Source organism: Tyto alba, unplaced genomic scaffold, assembly GCF_018691265.1.
Source record: "Tyto alba isolate M040663 unplaced genomic scaffold, T.alba_DEE_v4.0 Super-Scaffold_33, whole genome shotgun sequence".
NCBI classification, from domain to species: Eukaryota; Metazoa; Chordata; class Aves; order Strigiformes; family Tytonidae; genus Tyto; species Tyto alba.
The window spans coordinates 12351501-12370187 of NW_024881308.1; the positions used below are offsets into that span (position 1 = coordinate 12351501).

At 38.0% G+C, this 18687-nt stretch overlaps 1 protein-coding gene across 4 annotated transcripts; it reads left to right on the forward strand.

Annotated features, from left to right (window-relative positions):
- The first annotated feature begins 1977 nt into the window (after positions 1–1977).
- STX16 (syntaxin 16) lies at positions 1978–17406 on the forward strand. 4 transcript variants are annotated; one of them, XM_033010449.2, is made up of 9 exons: positions 1978–2321; positions 4792–4803; positions 7225–7332; positions 8544–8684; positions 9243–9405; positions 10314–10405; positions 11571–11714; positions 12221–12301; positions 14548–17406. In XM_033010449.2, the coding sequence occupies exons 1-9, from the start codon at positions 2187–2189 to the stop codon at positions 14650–14652; spliced, it is 981 nt and encodes a 326-aa protein (XP_032866340.1). In that variant the 5' UTR covers positions 1978–2186; the 3' UTR covers positions 14653–17406. The 4 variants fall into 4 exon arrangements, with proteins under 4 accessions (XP_032866340.1, XP_032866342.1, XP_032866341.1 ...); XM_033010451.2 differs by having other exon boundaries at positions 1978–2267; XM_033010450.2 differs by lacking the exon at positions 4792–4803.
- Positions 17407–18687: the final 1281 nt, after the last annotated feature.

Below are 18687 nucleotides of genomic sequence, written 5' to 3' on the forward strand. Positions count from 1 at the left end.
TTGTGTCCTGCCTCTCCCCCTTTCATCACCTCTACCTCTTCTCTCCTTCATCTCCTGGTATGTATGCCTGAAGAACATTTTGCTACTTGTTTTAATTTCCTTTTCGAGGTCTAACTCGGCTTTACTTCTGGCACGTTTCCCTTTATGCCTACACTTCCTAACTTCTAAATGTAGTTTTCTTTGATTAATCCTTTTTTTTCCATTCCTTCTACTCCCTTTGCTTATTCCTAATATCCACTTTGAAGTGGTTATTCATCAAGTTAGGTCTGGACCCCTTCCTTGCAGAGTTTTATCGCTCTGTGTACAAGTTCCAAATAATTTTTATAGCCTCTGCTTAAATTCCAAGCCTCCCCAACATTCAAACCTTTTTCAGCTGTCAAAAATCAAGAAGCAAAAGATGTTAATTGCTGGTGTGTACCAACTTCCAGCACATTAGGCTTCCCAATGGGTTCATGTTCACCATCCCACCGTGTGAGCTATTCCAAACGGTTTTCCCTGTGCACACATCCAAAGCTAAAAGATCATGGGGAGACCGCCAATGTCAGGAGAAATTCCTCTCAACCTACAGCCTCAGCAGCAGTGCCAAGTGAAGGATGGAAGGTCATTAGCTGAAACTGTTCTCATAGAATAAAAAATTGTTACAGTAGATTAAAAATTAGCATGAAGAAATGAAGTATGTACATATATTTTTAAAGCCTCTGTCAAGCAGCCAAAATGAAAACAGATTTCACCAGACCACGAAAAATGAAATGCGTGTGTTAGTCCTTGTATGACTGGAGCTTATTTCCTTGCTAAATTCCAAGTTTCAGGTCTCTCCCACTGTGGCAGAAGTGCTGCTTAAGAAAATTCACCAAATGTCTTACAATAGCAAAAGAACACTTCTTTCTATTTCTCACTGTACAAGTTTGCCCTGGCGGTTAGATAAAACAAGGTAATGTTTCCAGAAAATGTGTTTGTGATTATGGTCACTCTTCTTACCATATGCGTAAATATTATTTGTTGGGGGTGGGGTGTGTGTATTTGAGTGTTTAAGCTAGGGAATCTCCCAGCGGCCAGCGTGCAGCAGCTGCCCTGGCCACTGCCATTTTCACAAGGGACACATCAGGCGTCCCTCAGGGTGCAGGCACAAGGTGCAGACCTGGCAGGGGGTGCACAGGAGGGAGCCCAAACCCCACCTCGTGCCACATTGGCCCTGCACATGGGGGAGCCAGGCCAGCCTGACAGAGCAGCAGGGAAGAAAAAAATCATTTCAGTCTGACTTATTAAAAAGCCTCTTCAGAAAGTCGAACTCAGTATTTTGTAGTTTTAAATGGCTTGCTCATTTTCAGGGAAATATTCTGATTTTTGAATGGTCAGATCCAGCAAAAAGAGCTGTGCAAGGTTTGTTTTTTTTTTTTTTGGGAAGCAGAAAATTCAGTGAAAGGAAATTGGAGGGAAGTTTGGAGGGATTCAGAATAAAAAAAAAAAAAAAAAAAAAAAAAAAAAAAAGGTAAATGGGAAATGAGAAGCCGTCAAACCAAAATGGTCATACTACAGTATTTTGCTTTGCTAAAACTTGTGCCTTTTGAGGATGAATGAGAAGGAGCATGTTCACTAAAAAAGCGATGGAAATGTTAGCACTTCTTCGCACAAAGCCATTTTGCCAAGTTTCCACGCCGAGGCTCAAGCCCAGCCACCAGCAAGGGAGGCCGGGGACAATGATGGCAACACGGAGGCTACCATTTCTCCTAGGCCCACACCTGGCTCTCCTCATGGGCAACCCCCATACGGCACTAACGCCCCCCATATCTGCCCCGCCGAGGCCCGAAGCGGCACTGGACTGCGGTCTGTCAGCCCTCAGGGGCTTTCGCAGCCGTTTGTGTTGGCTGGGGAGGGGCCTGGCTGCCCCCCGGCCCCAGGAGGGGCCGGAACGTTGGTGCGGCGGGCGGCGGGCCCGGGTCGGAAGAGCGCTGAGCGATGCACAACGCGGAAGTGAGCCGGGCCGCTGCTGGGGCGGCAGGCGGATCCGGGGGGGATGGAGGGGAGCGGCGGCCGGGGGGGCCCGGCAATGGGCGACTCCGCCCGGGCCCTCTGAGCGGCCAGCGGGGGCTGCCGGGGCCGGCCGCCGTCCCTGCCCGCGGGCCCCGGGCTGAGCTAGGGCCGAGGGCCCGGCAGCGAGGCGCTGAGCGGCCCCGGGGAGGTAGGCCATGGCCACCCGGCGTCTAACGGACGCGTTCTTGTTGTTGCGGAACAACGCGGTGCAGAGCCGGCAGCTGCTGGCCGAGCAAGTGAGTAGTTACGGCTCCTCCAGCCCTCTGAGTTCACGTAGCATGGCTGCTGCGGTGAGTCTCCTCCCTTCATCCTACCGTACCCCGCCGCGCCTAGGGCTGCCCGCCAGCCCTGCTGTGTGCCCGCTCCTCCCGTCTGCCCCCCTAACCCCCCTAGCTCCCCTTCTGTCAGCCCTGTCCCCAAAACCCCACCGGCCTCTGTACCTTCCCCCCTCTGCCTCTCCCTTCCCGCCCCGTTGATCCCTTTTTCCTACTACCTCACGTAAAACGAATAGAAGAGATCTGTCTTGTTGCTGATCATGTCTCTATTCACTTCATTAATAGTAAATACAGTTCTGAAAATTTAATGTTAGCACTGGCATGAGGTTTTTCGTACATTGTGCTTTTTGACGCCTCCTAACGCCCCCCTCCCCCCTCCCAAAAAAAAATCCGAGTTATTTCATAGAGCAGAACTCTTCTATTCACTTCAATGTGGGCACTGTTAAATACACTAGTGTAGATTATTCCCATTGCTTGAATTTTTCCATAGTTTGTTCTGATGTCCATCACCACCCTTATTCCCCCCCCCCCCCCCCAAAATACAAATAATACTGAAAGTCTTCTGTCAGAGAGAGGAGTCAGTGGATTCTAGTGTAAGTCCTCATTACAGAATCTTCAAGAAGTCATTTTTTCAGAGGCAGTTTATGCAGCTCTTTCTAAGTTTTGAGCTACTCAGACTGGGAGAGACTGCTTGGCAGCACAGCACAGCTCTACTGAGCTTTTTACACTTTCTGTTCAGACTTATTTTTTCGTAATGGGCACCAGTAAATATCTGGTGGTAGTCTCATAATTCTAAATTGCTTTACATTCATGCATTTTTTTTTTAAAGAAAAGCAGTACTTTGTGCTCCAAATCTTATTTCAACAGATGAGTTGCTGTTGAATGGTCTTTGTTCGTTGTTAACTTTATTACACCTGTGTCTAACAGGCTACATATTGAATTGCATTTGCAGAACAGGAAATGTCAATAGTAATATGTATTATACATGTTTAATTTGGCACTGCATTTAGTTATTCTTAACAAGGTTTTTTGACAAATCAAATCGCTTCTTTAGATCCTTGGATTTTGTTTAAAATATCATGTAGAAAAGTTAGTCATAGTTGAAACTCGCATAAAGACTACAGAGCAGTGAAACTACACTTAACAGTGAGTGCAATAACACTTAGCACTTGCACAACATGTTTATTTACAGTGTTTGTTAACATTAACTGACACTATTGTCTAGGATGCTTGTTTAAATGCAATCAAAGCTAATGGTGATTGGAAATTGTTGCTCTTGTGCATCGGATGAAGTTAGTCAATGGCTCAATCTTGATCCTGGTGGCAGCTGAGAGTTCCATAGTGTACTATTTTAGCAAGAAGTGTAAAGGTGGTAGTGTGAGCTCTTGAGTTTTTATGTTTCTAAGGTGCCTATCACTGTCAGAGTTGCAGGTAATTACCTTTCCTTTTGGGTGGTATCCCCAGAGCAGCTGCATGCCAGCAGCACAATGTTGCAAATTCTGGCTCGTGGTACTTTGTTCTACCATAGTTCACTCTCCAGGCTTCTCCTGAAGAAATGTTTTACTATGAGAGATCTCTCAAAAATTACATTTGGCCCTGGAACATGCATTCTCATGTGGATAGTCAACCACTCATTAAATTCAGATAATCAAAGTAGTGTTCTTAATGGTATAGTCCTATTTCAAAAGCTTGGTGTAGGATAAAAGAGGTCATTTGTTGAAGCCTGCTGCTTTGTTAAACCACAAATATTTTGTCCTTGTTTTAGGTCTGTTTGCTTTATTAATCTTTTAGTGAAATACCCTATTGTTCACATATACCCTCTACAGTACAAAGGCTGATGAATAGAGAAGGTGCAGATATTTGTATTTTTTCAGATGCATGTAGAATTAATGTTACTTGAAACTAGAGTGTAATTGAAGCTTGTACATAAGTGACTACATTTGCTTTTGCTTTTTGTCTTTTGCTGTCTGTTTTATCCTGTGATAACTGGGGTGCTTGTCAATAAATGTTGTACAAAAGCTTGTATGTGCATCCTCTAAACATAATCAAACCTTCTAACTCGCCAGTGGATGTTGAATACTGAAGTCAAATTGCTCTTGCTGTTGCACTTCAACATATTCTATTGCAGTTTTTCTACTTGAAATTTTAGTAACTAGAAACTTCAGTGTGCAATTACTTTGGAAAACAAACCAAGCTCTTAACTTGATCTCTTATGTTCTTTCTGTTTACCAAGCAACTGACTTTTTTAAAAAAAAAAAGTTTATGCATCAAGCAAAGTGCTGATTTTAAAAGTGCAATATTATGATGTATTTATTGAATAGTTGTGTTTTAAAAGCCAGTTTGTTTTGTTCTTGGTAAACCATCATGCTTTAAAAATAGCAATTTCTCAACTGACCGTATCCTATATCTGTCCTATGTCTCTTTTCCTTTTATCTTTTGCTGTCTGTAACTGGATGGGGCTGATGGGATCCACAAATCACTTCAGGAGCTGGATGAGGTATTGTTTTTCACATTTTATTCTGCCATGGTGCATCACACATACATCATTGAGCTAAAATGTTCCTGTCTTCATTCTGCTAGTTTATTAAAGTTCACTGTATAGGATGAGGTGTGTCTATCCTACAGTAGAAGGACAAAGCTGCATAGAGAAGACAAACATTTTTTGATAGGCTATTACATTGTTAATAGAGACATGTATAAACTGATCTGGCTTATTGTATCCATGTGAGCTACAGTGACTTTGTATAATAAAGCTATTAACTATTTTTATGCTATGCGTAAATTGTACAAACTTTATTGGTCAGGGAGAAAAAAAAAAAAAAAAACAACAGGTAAACAGATAACAGATTTTCAGGAAGGAATTGCCCAGGAAGGAAGAGGGATTGTTTTTTTAAAAGGAGAAGAGGTGTGGAACCACAAAGCTTACCAGGCCTGTTAAAGGAAAATTAGAAATCTGGGAGAAACTAGGAAGTGAGGTTTTTGTATTATGTCTTTCCCTGAGAAGAAACTGTGAAGTAATTAGGTATGTATCGAGTGGCATCGTTGATGATACCACCTCTTTCTATCTCCAGTAAGGGAAGATTATTTTATCTCTGAAATTGCAAAGCCTGGTTCAACTGGCAACAAGATCTGTATTTGCCTTCAAATTCCATCCATTCCCCTGTCTTTCTCTCAGAGGAGGAAGATGGCTGAAAGCATCTCTGGCCCCAGTGCTAAATGTTGATCTGCGGTCCTGCACACTGTTAGGTTTGTATCATACTCAGAGTTAAATTGGAGACTCATAGGCATGTTTGTTGGAAGGAACCTCTGAAGATCTTCTTTTTCAAGCTCCTGCTCAAAACAGGACTGTTGGTAATCCGTATAAGGTCACCCATGACTTTTCTTAACAAAGTCTTGAAAACTTCCAAGAACGGAGATACCACACTTTCTCTGGACAACCTCACCCAATACTGCGCCATTGGAGAAATAGTGCAATAGTGCAGCTGAGTATTTACATAAGGTTCTAAACCCTACAAAGAAGAATCTTCTGTTCTGTTTAAAGGTCAGTAGCACTAATACTGTCCTTAACAAAAGAATTCTTACCGAGAGTGAACAGAACATTTTACTGGTAATGATATCAAAGCAGATAAATCTATACATATATATTCAAGATCAGACCATGGCTTCTGGTTTCTGCCAAACTGAGGGGTTTTTTTTAAAAAAAAAAAAACAACCAAACAAAAAAAAAAAACAAAACCAAAACAAATACCCTGCACATTGTATTCTTATTCCTTCATAGCTGTCATATTAAGGTTTCTATTCAACCTGCATTCAGAAGTATTATTGGAAAAATAAGATTGATGGATTTATCACAGGTATTTTGTGACTCTAAAAAATACTTTCAATTAGTTATCTGTGTCTTTCCTAGAATCTTTAAATATTTCAACCCTGCAGATTGGATCCTATTCCCAAAAATAGTCTCCAAAAAGTATATCATACCCTGTTGGGACTATGAATGTGCTGCTGTACATCAGTGTGCATCAGTCTCCAATAATATAAACACCTGATTTGTTGCACCTGAGTTATTAAAATTATGACTATTAGTTGTGATAAAGGGTTTCTTTTATTCCTTTCCTATCTCCAGCCCTCCTGTGGATTTGTGGAACGTGGTGTATGAGATGGCTGGCACATTGTCTTATTTACTATTTGGGAATCTCTGGAATTTTCTGGAGAATTATTCCACCCATTTTCCTGAAATTTCTTTGTCTCAGATGATATAGCTGAATCAGCAAGAACGTATCACTGTGATTTAGGGAAGTGTGGATTGGTCACTGCATTGACTATTTTTGTTTATGATCTCTGAACTTCTGTTAAATAAATAATTTAACAATGTTAGTTGTGTGTCAGTTTGCAAGAGTGTTCTTCAGCTGCCTAGTAGGTGAGTGTCTGGCTAAATACAACATTGTTTGAGAACAATCACGGGACACTATTTTTATTTCTTGGAGATACAATAAACATTTTTATTTGGAGATATTCCCAAATGAGATTTTCAGTCTTTCCTGTCCCACTATAAACCATGTTACACTGCTGATTAGGGATCTCTTGGCTGTGAATCACTGTCTAATACAAAATGTACCAACATGAGAATTACTTGAATTCTCACTGCAACACCATATATTTTTCTCCTTGAAAATCTGCTAAGAATTTATCCTAAGAGTAACTTTCATATTTCAGATCCTGTAGGAAGTGGGAGGATGTAGATCATTGGCATATAGGGACAAACCAGGAGATGTGGAGCTTGATCATACCTGCATCATGTGCAAACACGATTTTGAGGTTAATTTTTATGGGAAGGCATACATGTACTTTTTCCTAATGCTCAAGAATTTGGGTCTAATGTGAGTAAAATTAATTTGCTGTCTTTTCTTATCTTCTGTAGCTCGCTGATGATCGTATGGCACTGGTATCAGGAATAAGTTTAGATCCTGAAGCAGCAATTGGAGTAACAAAACGCTTACCTCCCAAATGGGTTGATGGAGCAGATGAAGTAAGTTGTGTGGCAGATCCAACACAGAATTTGATTTCTTCTGTAGGGATTTAGTAGTGTTGTCAGTTAGATTCTCTGTGCTGTAAGTTTTATGATATAAGTAGTGTCAGAAGATTAAAATAAATATTTTCTAAATTGACACCCTTGTTTAGACAAAAATGTGAGGCAAGCTGTGACTTATCTTGAAGGATGTATTGCTAGTGAAATAAAGGGAGATTATCTAGGACCAGAAATTCCAGAAGACTGGGTTTGCATCATCAGTGGAAGCCCAGTATTAACAGTACACTGGCACTATCAGAATAGACATGCTATAGCTGAGCATTTAGACTTGAGACTGCAGGAAGGTTCTAAAGCTCTTAGCAAAGCAAAATTGTTCTCAGTTTGAAACTTAGAAGGAAGGGTAAAAAAAAAAAACAAAAACAAAAACAACATTTTGTTTGAACCCATTGACAGGTCCAATTGAATAGACCCTAAACTGGTGAAAATTAGCAGTTTACTGTTAGAAAACAGGAAGTGTTAGTGTCTTCCAGCAGGAGAATTTTTCCTGCATATGCAGTATTGATGCCTTGCAAGCTATGGAAATAGTTGGACAGATGCAAGGTATTGATTCTGGAGGCATCCAGTTAAAAACCTTTTCTAGTATTTGGAGTGTGAAGCTATTCTTGACTTTCAGAAAATCCTTTTAAAATGTACTCTCAGAACACGTGTTGGCTCATCAGTTTGTGCGTACAAAACCCATCATGCAGAAAGGTGATCAATCTCCTTTTTACTACAATAATAATTATCCTTACAGATTTATTTTTAATGACCTGTTTGAAAGCGTATCATTTAACTTCTGTTAAGTTCAGACTATTCAGTGTTTAACAGAGTTGAAGGTGTGACCTGATTTTTCATTTATATTTTTGGAAGTTAGCTAAACCTTCTCACCATTATATAATGATAAAAATATTATTCCAACTTAATGAAGCATATTTGAAAACAGCAGTCTTGCATAAGATTAGCAAGAGTAGGTTTAAAAAGTTAGAAAACTCAAAGTATATGAGAGTATTCAGTTACTTGGTCAGCTTCTTATGAAGTGTTTTTTTAATCTTTGGTCTGCTTTTTATGTTACATAGATCTCCTCCATTGATTTTGGTCTAGCATTTTTAAGAACCTTTTCTCCTGAAACATTAGTCATTTCCCTTTCTTCATTGTTGGGTTTTCTGTTTTAGATTCAGTATGATATCGCCAGGGTTAAACAGAAGATGAAAGAATTAGCCAGTCTTCATGATAAACACCTAAACAGACCAACACTGGATGACAGCAGTGAAGAAGAACGGGCAATAGAAATAACAACCCAGGAGATCACGCAGGTACAGAGTGCTTTCAAGTCTAAGCCTACAGTTCTACATATCTGCAATGCATCATGATGAGGCAGTGGTTTCCTTTGAGTAAAGCATTTATTTTGTAATCAATATTCAAGTGAGCCAGAAGTCCTGGGCTCTATGCTTGGTACTGTACTCACTGGCTTGGTGAACTTCTCAATGAGTCACTTAACCTCCCTGTTCTTCTATTTACCTGTTTGCTTTTCTGCTTTGAATAGGATTGGGAAACTTAATGAAATCACATTTACACATATCTCAGAGAAATAGACAGACAGGCAGACAGATAGATAGATATTCAAAGGCTTCTGGTCGAAGCAAATTTCTTTGGTCAGAAGTAGTTGTGTTACTCTGCTACCCTATTAGCTTTAAATTGTTTGTTCATCTGTGTTCTGTTTCTGTACCTTTTTAAACATTGCACTGGGCAATAAGAAATTAATTTTAAAAATCTAGAAATCAAAGTATTAGTTTTCCACATGGAACTTTTGCAATGTGGTATTTAAAATGTATGTTGTTGTATGTTTCTTACTAATGGAATTGTTTTCTCAGTTATTTCACAGATGTCAGAGAGCAGTCCAGGTCTTGCAGAGCAGGTCACGTAGTTGTACAGAACAAGAAGCACGTGTTCTCAGGAATGTAGTGTCTTCCTTAGCACAGTCCCTTCAGGACCTATCCACCAACTTTAGGCATGCACAGTCTGACTATCTCAAACGTAAGCATAAGAGATACAGTAATACATGGGCACCTTCTGTGGAAACCACTAATTAAGGTGTGCTTATTTTCTTAGTTGGGAAAACTGAAGCATGGAAGGGTTAATTGATGTACAGAGGACTACCAAAAGTATATTAGAGTGGAGGTTAGAATTTGGGAGTTTCTGGTTCACAGCCCATGTTCAAACTGCATTATTCTACTCCTTTTATATTGCTAAAGGAGAAATTTCATGGTTAAGTATGTCAACAAAACCAGTGTATTTCATCCATCTGCATTTTTAATGTATCATTGCTTCTCAGATTGTGATCTGTTGCACTGGTGAAGCAGCCATTGGTCTTTAGACATGATACCTGCTGTTGATTGATAGTCTGTAATAAATTAAAATTCTGCATCCATAAACAGATCAGAAGCGGAATATCCTCTGTTTAAAACTCAAAAATTATATGCAATTCTATTTTCAGCTAAGTAAGATTAAAATAATTTGGAAGAAACCCACAAAAATTTGATCTTCAAATTTAAGACTGATAAAATAATTCTTCCTCCCTTGTATAAATGACACAGGTGGAACTTAAGATGACAATTCAGACAAGGGATGTTCCTAAGAGCACTTGTTAGAAAATAGCATAGAGTGATCATGCTTTAAAGCTCTTAATTTGCCTAACTTTTAACCTCATGGAATATAATGACTTAAACTCACTGCTTTAATCAAAGTTTTTCAAGTCTGGTTGAATTTGTTACACTTTGTTAAATAGTAAGCCTATGTGACAGTTAAAATTTAGATACTACTATTTATGTCATTTAGTAGCCAGATTTTCATTCTTATGCTTTTCTATCTGGTGCTTCAGACCTTACTCTTACTCTGACTTTAGTGTGTAAATATTATGCTCAAACATAGTTTGTCTTTCACAGGCATGAAGAATAGAGAAGAAAGATCCAAACACTTCTTCGACACTTCAGTCCCACTGATGGATGACGGAGAGGATGATACACTTTATGATAGAGTAAGTTAAGATTTTTTTTACTCAAATTCAAGACAAAGAAACTTTGTATGTATCTTTAATTTTAGTATGAAAATATCAAAATTGTATGCCATGAGCACCAAGCTACATGGAAATGCTATTTCTGCAGATCTGTGATACATTGTCCTAATTAGTATTGCTGTTGTGATGTTAAGATGATTGTGCCATCAGCCTCAGTGTTGCAGTGTGAGGGAACTCACTTTGACTACTGAATTCTCCTTACGTGACTGATAGGGTCTAGAAGATCTGTAAATACAGTGCTGTCCTTTATCATACCACCTTTCTGGGCAGATGCAAGAGTAATTGTTAGAAAACTGTGATTCTGAGTTTGGATGGAAGGTGGCACTCTTTAAAGTGAATTTTAAAGTCTTACTGAAGATTTTCAGTATTACACATTGTTGCAAATAATGGTGTAATGATTTGTTTGTGCACAGGTAAGTTGTTACATTGTAGAGCTGTACCAGACCCACTTCTCTGTTTTACTTTGGGGAGTTTGGGGGTGCTGCATTTCTGAACAATGGTGGGATCTGTTCTATCGTGACCTATCTAATAGTGCTGCAGAATACTCTTAACAGTAATGCTTAGTGTTTTACTGAAAAAGTCAAGGCAGGTTTTCAGCTAATCTTGTGTATAAGAGGTTTTTCAAGTATCTGAATAAGAGTAATGGGGAAAGGATAGTTGTGAATGGCCTTGACAGAGTAAAACAATACAGTCTCTTTAGTATATAAAAAAAAAAAAAAAATCGGAATTGCTGCTCTGCCTTTACATGTGGGCATTATGGAACTTTCTGTAATGTTGATCGATCAGTAAACATTTCATAACTAGTAGACACTTGCATGTATTGGTTTTGTATACCAATAAAAACATTGTTTCAGGACAGACCTTATTTTAAAAAGTTGTTTGTATGTTTGGGCAGGATGCGAGATTTCTATTTTCTCAGCTTGCACTATAGATAGCTGTCCTAGTTATTTTAGTGACCCTGAAACTCTGTTTTTAAAATACAATAATTTTTTTTTCTTGGATATTTGGCTACAAAGGAAATTCCAAAAGAACTGTGGTGATAAGAAATTTTATAATCCTTATAATTATTTCTAGTGTTTTCATGCTATTAATGCGAGTTCAAAATCTAAATTTTTTATTTCAACAGGGTTTTACAGATGACCAGCTAGCATTGGTGGAGCAAAACACATTAATGGTAGAAGAGCGGGAACGAGAAATCCGTCAAATTGTACAGTCAATCTCCGATCTCAATGAAATATTTAGGGACCTGGGAGCAATGATAGTAGAACAGGTACGTTGATGTCACAGTTTTAGCAACAAATAGGAGATTCCACATAGTGTTAAGGTTTTCAGACTCTTCCTATTGTAATGTCCTGTTTTCATGTGCTTCTTGCTTTTCCCAACTTACCTCTTCAGGCTAAAGTTTCCTCTGATTGAAATCTGCCAGAAATGAAAATGAAAAATCAACTGGTTATGAGAGTTAGACTAAAAAAAGCATAGACTGCCGAAGTTCTGTTGGTTATTTCTCCCAGAGATTCAGCCAAAAGCACCTGAACTGGAAGTAGGGTGATTATTAAGGGATGTGATGTGAGAAGGTGGCAGAGCTGACAGTTAGGCATTGAGTAAGGAAGCACTTTAATGAAGTCCCAACTAGTTCTTCTGTAAAAGTTCATAGTTTACACAGTTCATTAGCTGTTTGCTGTGAGCGTTATTAATTACTCTGCTGCTCATAATAGTAATTGCTTTATGAAGTTCATTTAGGTTCACTTTGGTGTTCATTCCCTCCATTTCATTTAGGGAACAGTTCTAGATAGAATTGACTACAATGTTGAACAGTCATGTATGAAAACTGAAGAGGGGCTAAAACAACTACACAAGGTAAGCTGACAGAATAGTTAAGTTGCTTTGCATATCTGATAATATTTTCTAATTTAATAGCCATTAAGTTATTCAGCCATTTTTCAATTGGACACTGTGCGTTCTAGAAGTGATTGCTGTACAGTATAAAATGTTCAACTGTACCATAGTAGGAACTTTCCATATAACTTCTGTTAATGTCATGCTTGATGCCTAGTGTTAATTTCTTAAATAACTTTCTGGGCATCCAAGCAATGTGCTTTGATCTTTATATTGCTGACCTGGTGGGACCTATCTGTAATTCCTTCTCTGTTTGGAGAGTCCAGCACCTGTGAAATAGGACTGGTTATTGGGTACCTCACTGTGCATTTCAGTCAGTTGATTTTTCCTAGTTTGAAAACATTATCTCAATAGTGTGAGCAGCAAGAATAACTGAATGTTTTCTCTTACCATCTAACATTTGTTAGAAGTTAGGTCTAACCTTATGCTTTTAATGTGAAGCTTTTACTATGAACATCTTGAAAAGTTTGAATTGGCAGCAGAACACAGTTTTGTGGTTGTTTTGTTGGCTTTTTTTATTTTGTTTTGATTTTAAGCTAAGTTTTGACTTGTCAGCTCAGTTCAGTCCTTACATCACTGGAAGTAAAGTAGAATGAGAGATTTGTGCAAAAGACTCCTAAATAAAACATTCTGTTTAGGAGCTGTGGACATCTTATTACTACACATTCAACTTCTTCATCTTATGGTAGACTTCGAATATACGGATATCAAAAAAGTTACGTTTGAGGAAAAGCAAAATAAATTGGTTATAGGTTTATTCTTGTTATACATAAAAGTAAATAGGAGATTACTAAAATAAGGCATTGACCATAGGTGAACAAGGCTTAAAGTAGTTGCAAGCAATTTGAACAAACTGAATTGGAAATAAATGGATCAGTTGTAATCAATGCTATTTCTAGTCTAGTAGTAGTTAACAAATTGTCAGCAAACCCCTGTTTGGATTGCTGACTAGAATATGGATTTTTGATGCAATATATACCTGTTTTCAGTACAGCACCAGAATTTTTCCACTTACCATGGGAGACATACACACAGGTTGGAATAGTAATATCAAACACAGATTCCTTGCTGTTTCTAATACTGTTGGTAGCTTTATTCTGATTTAATATCCTTAATGTCAATTTTATTTTCTGTTTGAATTGGCATAATTACAAACTACTGAGATGGCACTTTCACCGAAATTGCATAAATTCATTGCAGAAGTCTGGTGATAGGAATCACTAGTTAGCAATTCCTGCTTCCCATGAAAATTGGAAGCAGTTGTGATACTTTGTCAGCCTTTGATACTTAAAGCCTAATTAAGTAAATAATCATAGTGGTTGCATGCTACAGTTTCAGGTCAAAAACTCCTCTTTAACAGATCTGAAACTGAATAATTACTTTCCAGGGATTATAAAGGAGAATAATTAATATATTTTTTCCTTTAAATCTTGAAGGTTTATTAATTTAAAAAATAATTAAATGCAAGTTTTGTTTTGTTTAGCTTCTATTAGCAGACTTTCATTTGTCTTTTGGAGAGTTTTCTCCACGTTGCATCCTTTTAATTCCCCTGGGAAAGAGAGGAAAGGGATGAGAAAATGTGGTTAGAAGAAAGAAGGAATGAAGCAGAAAACTGAGAACCAAATCAAAAAGAAAGATTTCAGTTCTAATTGAAATTAAATGAAAATGCACAGCCAAATCAGGTACAACAAAAATGCCTATTAAAAAATGAATTTTTGTTGTGAATTTTAATGTCCATCAAATATAATACAGGCATCTTATATCAGCAAAATTAGTTAAAACATTTTACCAACTTTTACTGTTCAGACTATCACACACCCAGTTGCCTGATCTTGTTTCCATGGTCTTCGTAGCTAAGTGTTCTTCCAAATGAAGTATCATTCTTCCATGTAGCTCATAGGGCCCGCTCAGGGACTGCTGAAAGGAAGTCACAGTAAGGTGACTTAACTGATACGAGGATGCATTCTTCTTTATCAAGTCTGCTTTTTAACACTGATAAATGTGACTTTGGTGTACGCTTACCCTCACTGAAGTTTGGTGCAGATCAGAGTTGTTTTGTGAGAGTTGCTTGCAATGTAAGTTGTATGAAATGTCAAGTTACCAAGGAACAACTGAGACACATGTACTTCACTTAGACTAAACAGGAGTCTGCACTTCATAGCTTTGCCTAATTTTAAACATTCATTCTTTCTTTTCTGTTTCTATAGGCAGAGCAATATCAAAAGAAGAATCGGAAGATGCTTGTTATTTTAATTTTGTTTGTTATAGTAATTGTCCTTATTGTCGTTCTTATTGGTGTAAAGTCACACTAGGTTTCACTACATTTTCTTATTTTTGGAGTTTATGTGAACTATTTTCCCCAATGTGAATGGATGGACCTGCACTCCAGAAAGCTGCCTTTGAATGTATAAGCCCTTGTGGTACAAAGTCTGTGCAATGTTTCTGTAGAATTCTTCAAAGTACAAGTTTGGTGATCTGTGAGATGTTTGTAAGGATTATATGGAAAATGTCAGGAAATTTGCTCCCACACAAATAATTTGGCACTCTGTGTAGAAGTATTTGGAAACACAGTACTTAATTACAAAATTGAAGTTTACGAGTGAGTACAGTAATTAGTATGTTACTGTGAGCAAAAATGTGTTGTATTCTGTATTCTTATGTCACAATTGTTACAGGCCTCAAATTTAAACCATGGTACTGAGTCATGGGACTACATAGCAAAAATTGGCCTAGATGTAAAATATGTTGATGCACAAAAATGTTTGACTTCATCACCTTTCTTCTAGGCTCAAACTTCAAAGAACTGGATAGACAGCTAAAAAAGAAAGCTTTTAGCAACTGGAATGTAATCCAACCCCTGTGATCTTAATTTAGATACTGCACCATTACTAAGAATCAGAGTAGTACTTGATCTTGTAAATAACAAGATTTAATCACTGGCATAATTTAACACATTTAGTTAATTAAAAATTTTTCTGAGCTTAAGTAATCATGGGAATGTTTTTCCTCACCAGAATGATCGTATATATTTTTTCATGTACGATTTCTTTAAAGTACAGACATTCATGAAAGCAGTGAAGTTGAACCTAAAAAATAGAGATTCTCCTTTTGTCTTTCTATTCCTTCTGACCTACTGTAGTGGATCTCAGATGCTTCATACGTTGATTGTTGTAAAAGATGTTTATTTTACAGTGTATCTGTTCATATGTATTATGTTTTTTGTATAAGTGACTTCACTACAGTATACGTTACATCCATTTTCCCTGACAGAAAATTATTTCTTTCAAATACCTGCCTGGAAGAGGACGTGTTTATTGACTTTTACTGACTGTGAGACATGTCGTGCAAGTGACACATTACTAGGCCTTCAGTAGAGAATTTGGGGGTTTCTTCACTTTTTTTTCAGTAGCAAACTTTGCTGTAGGCCATAAAAGAGAAATTAGGGCAAAATTTAAGTAATAGAATATGCGTGATTTAATTCTGGACTGAAGTGGTGTGCAATTGTGGAGGCCTTGCCTTAATATTTTTAATACCGCTTTTCTGTATGGATTTTTTCCCTAAAAGGGACTGTAACTTCATTTTCTGACTGGTACAGTGCTCCCCATAAACTTGCAGAGATGTTCTGTTCAAAGCCCCTGAAATGCAGTTTCATAATCCTGTGATATTAATGTTGCATATGTTGCCTGCCCTGAATTTCTTTACTGTGTACTAAGGAGGACTTAAGATGTGGCTTTAAACTGACTTGGTGCAGGAATGGACCTGAAAGCAAAGACTACAAATATGTGAAAGCCTTGGCTTTTTGTGTGGCTTATTGTGAAAATCTTTGTACCACTCTTGTTACCTCTAGACAAAGGGGATATTGAACTTCCAAAACTGCCAGTTCAAACCCTTGATTAAATTCATAAAGTAACTTGGTAAAAGAATGATGCCTGTAGCTGGGTGTGCAGCTCCCTGTTCTGGTAATAGAGTTTTTCAATGATTGTGAGTAAAACTACTGTCTCCCTAGTGTGCTGTCTACATCGGTTGGTGTGAAGCAGCATATTGCTATAATTTAATATACTGTATTTGCAACTTTCTCTAACATGAGATCATGTTATTTATTTCTGTCTTGACTGGTGCTTTTGATATTTTATCATGGCTAATGAATTCAAAGAAGTAATAAAACACTTCCAACCTAATTGGGCAAATATTAATTTTTTTTTTTAATTATAAACTGAAACTGTGTGTGATGTTAATGCGCCTCTATATAGTCTTCATAATTAAATGAAAACAGCAGTGACATTAAATATCTTGGGGGGAAAAAAAAAAAAAGCAAACCCAAACTTTCTGTAGCACAATGTAACTTGCATTCTCAAGAGTTAGTTCCCATGAATTACGCCCATGGTCTTAACTCCAAAGAAGTAACTGGCTACATCTTTTCTATCCAAATTCTGTGAGAGGAAATGCATTTTTAATATGCATCAGACAGGAGGTTAAATTCAGCTGTCAAGTGTCCTGTGTGACTTGAGCTAGAATTTATTGAAGTAAGTTATATTGAGGAAAAAAAAAAAAAACATAACAGATTCTAAATCACTGCAGGTGTCTAGCTTACTATGCGTCAGTCTGAATAGCTACCAGCAACTAAATCAAACCCTTATGCTGTGCTTTGTAAGAATATCTCCACATGGCATGTTACAGAAGGGGTACTATCTGTGCCATGGGGCAGTGAAAGCTCAAAAAGGCCACTGCAACGGTGGAGTCGCTTGGCTTCTCTAGTGGCTGCTGCCTACTCAGGTGTTACAGAAGCAAGAGCTGCCTCAACCTACTGACCATGCTTCTGTCCAGCCCTGTAATCGTCTCTGTACGCCGCTGCAGAGAAAGCTGGTACACTCTGCAGATTGTGGCCTCTTCATCGTTGCTGGATTCTTCTCGGCTTGTATTGAACCTCTGATTCCTTACAGAGGAACAGAACAGCATTGCTAGAGCATCTCCCAAGAATCTGTGGCTTCTTGCCTGGTGGGAATGGCCTAAAAAGCTATTGGCTTATGCAGAATTTCTCTATTAAAATGCATGCAAGCGTGCAAAAATGAGCTGCTATTTCTTGTTAACAGAAGTTAATTCTAGTGAAAATGACAGTATTATAAGCACTGTAATAGCAAATTTATTTTTACTGCAGGTTGCCTCTAGAAACTGCAAAGTAAAATGGAAGAATTGGTTTCTTGCTTGGTGATTTTTGGAAAGTTCTAAAAATTTGAATGAATACAATTGATGCAGTGTTCACTGAGGCTGCCTGGATTGTATTGATTTAAGGTTTGCTTTTATGAAACACTAAACGCAAAGAAGTCTTCTCTCTGCATAAATCCTTGGAAAGCTTGCTTTTGGTACAGCCTTCCGAAATGTGAGTTCTTGGATAAGTGACTGAAACTGATTTTGTTGGAAAAAAATGCCTAGTTCTTATCTTAAAAAAAAAAACAAAACAAAACAACAACAAACCACAATCCCCTCCTCCGAAACAAACCCCAAACCCAATAGCCTTCCTAGATAAAATTCATTAAAACAGGGAATTCATTATGATTTTGCATATTAATTATGATGGATTATTTAAGATTATGTTTGAGTGGCTTAATTCCATAAATATCGGTAGAGGATTGATAATTGGAGCGGCCATGGAAGATTGGTCCATGCTGCAATTTCCACTGTGGCTCATACGAGTAGAAATGTTTGCAGCTACTGTTAGCTGAACATACGTAGGAAGCTTCTGTAGTGTACATACAATTGATTTTTCTCACTGTCTGTGACCTTGACTAGGATTCTCCTCTGCTGTCCTTAAAGATAATGATGGAAGGGTCGAGGGTTAGATGAGTATTTCCTACTGCTTTATTTACCTTTCAGATAATGTGGATTTGAGGACAGCGCTGTATGCTATTCTTGCAGTAGCAGGAACAGCAGAATTTGTACACAATGACTAGGACCTTGCTGCCTGCTTGAACCTTTGGAATGTCTCAATCCTAAAATAACTGCTGTGTGTTATTGTCTTTCATATCTCCCATGCTGTCCATATGTGTTGGAATATTAGTGAACCCCTAAGCAGTTTATGTTCTGTGGCTCAGTGAAGAGACTCATAGAAGTTGGAGCCTGTTTATTCAGTTATCCTGTCCAGTCTGTGAGGACGCATGACCAACCTCTACAACAGATTTTCCTAGATCTTTTATTCAGGGTAATTTTAAATGTATCAGGCAATAAAGTTTCTACAGTGTCCCTTCGGAGACTAAGACCTTACTCTAAGGAAGTTTTTTTCAGGAATACAGCTTTTTTTTTTTATTATTTTTAGATATTTTCATTATATCCATCAGCATTCACTTTTCCAG

Excerpts from the sequence above, each read along its gene's own strand:
- STX16 (XM_033010449.2), top strand. The coding sequence starts at position 2,187 with ATGGCCACCCGGCGTCTAACGGACGCGTTCTTGTTGTTGCGGAACAAC. Across the intron at positions 8,685-9,242 it reads CAACCCAGGAGATCACGCAG|TTATTTCACAGATGTCAGAG; the intron begins GTACAGAGTGCT and ends TTGTTTTCTCAG. Across the intron at positions 11,715-12,220 it reads GAGCAATGATAGTAGAACAG|GGAACAGTTCTAGATAGAAT; the intron begins GTACGTTGATGT and ends CATTTCATTTAG.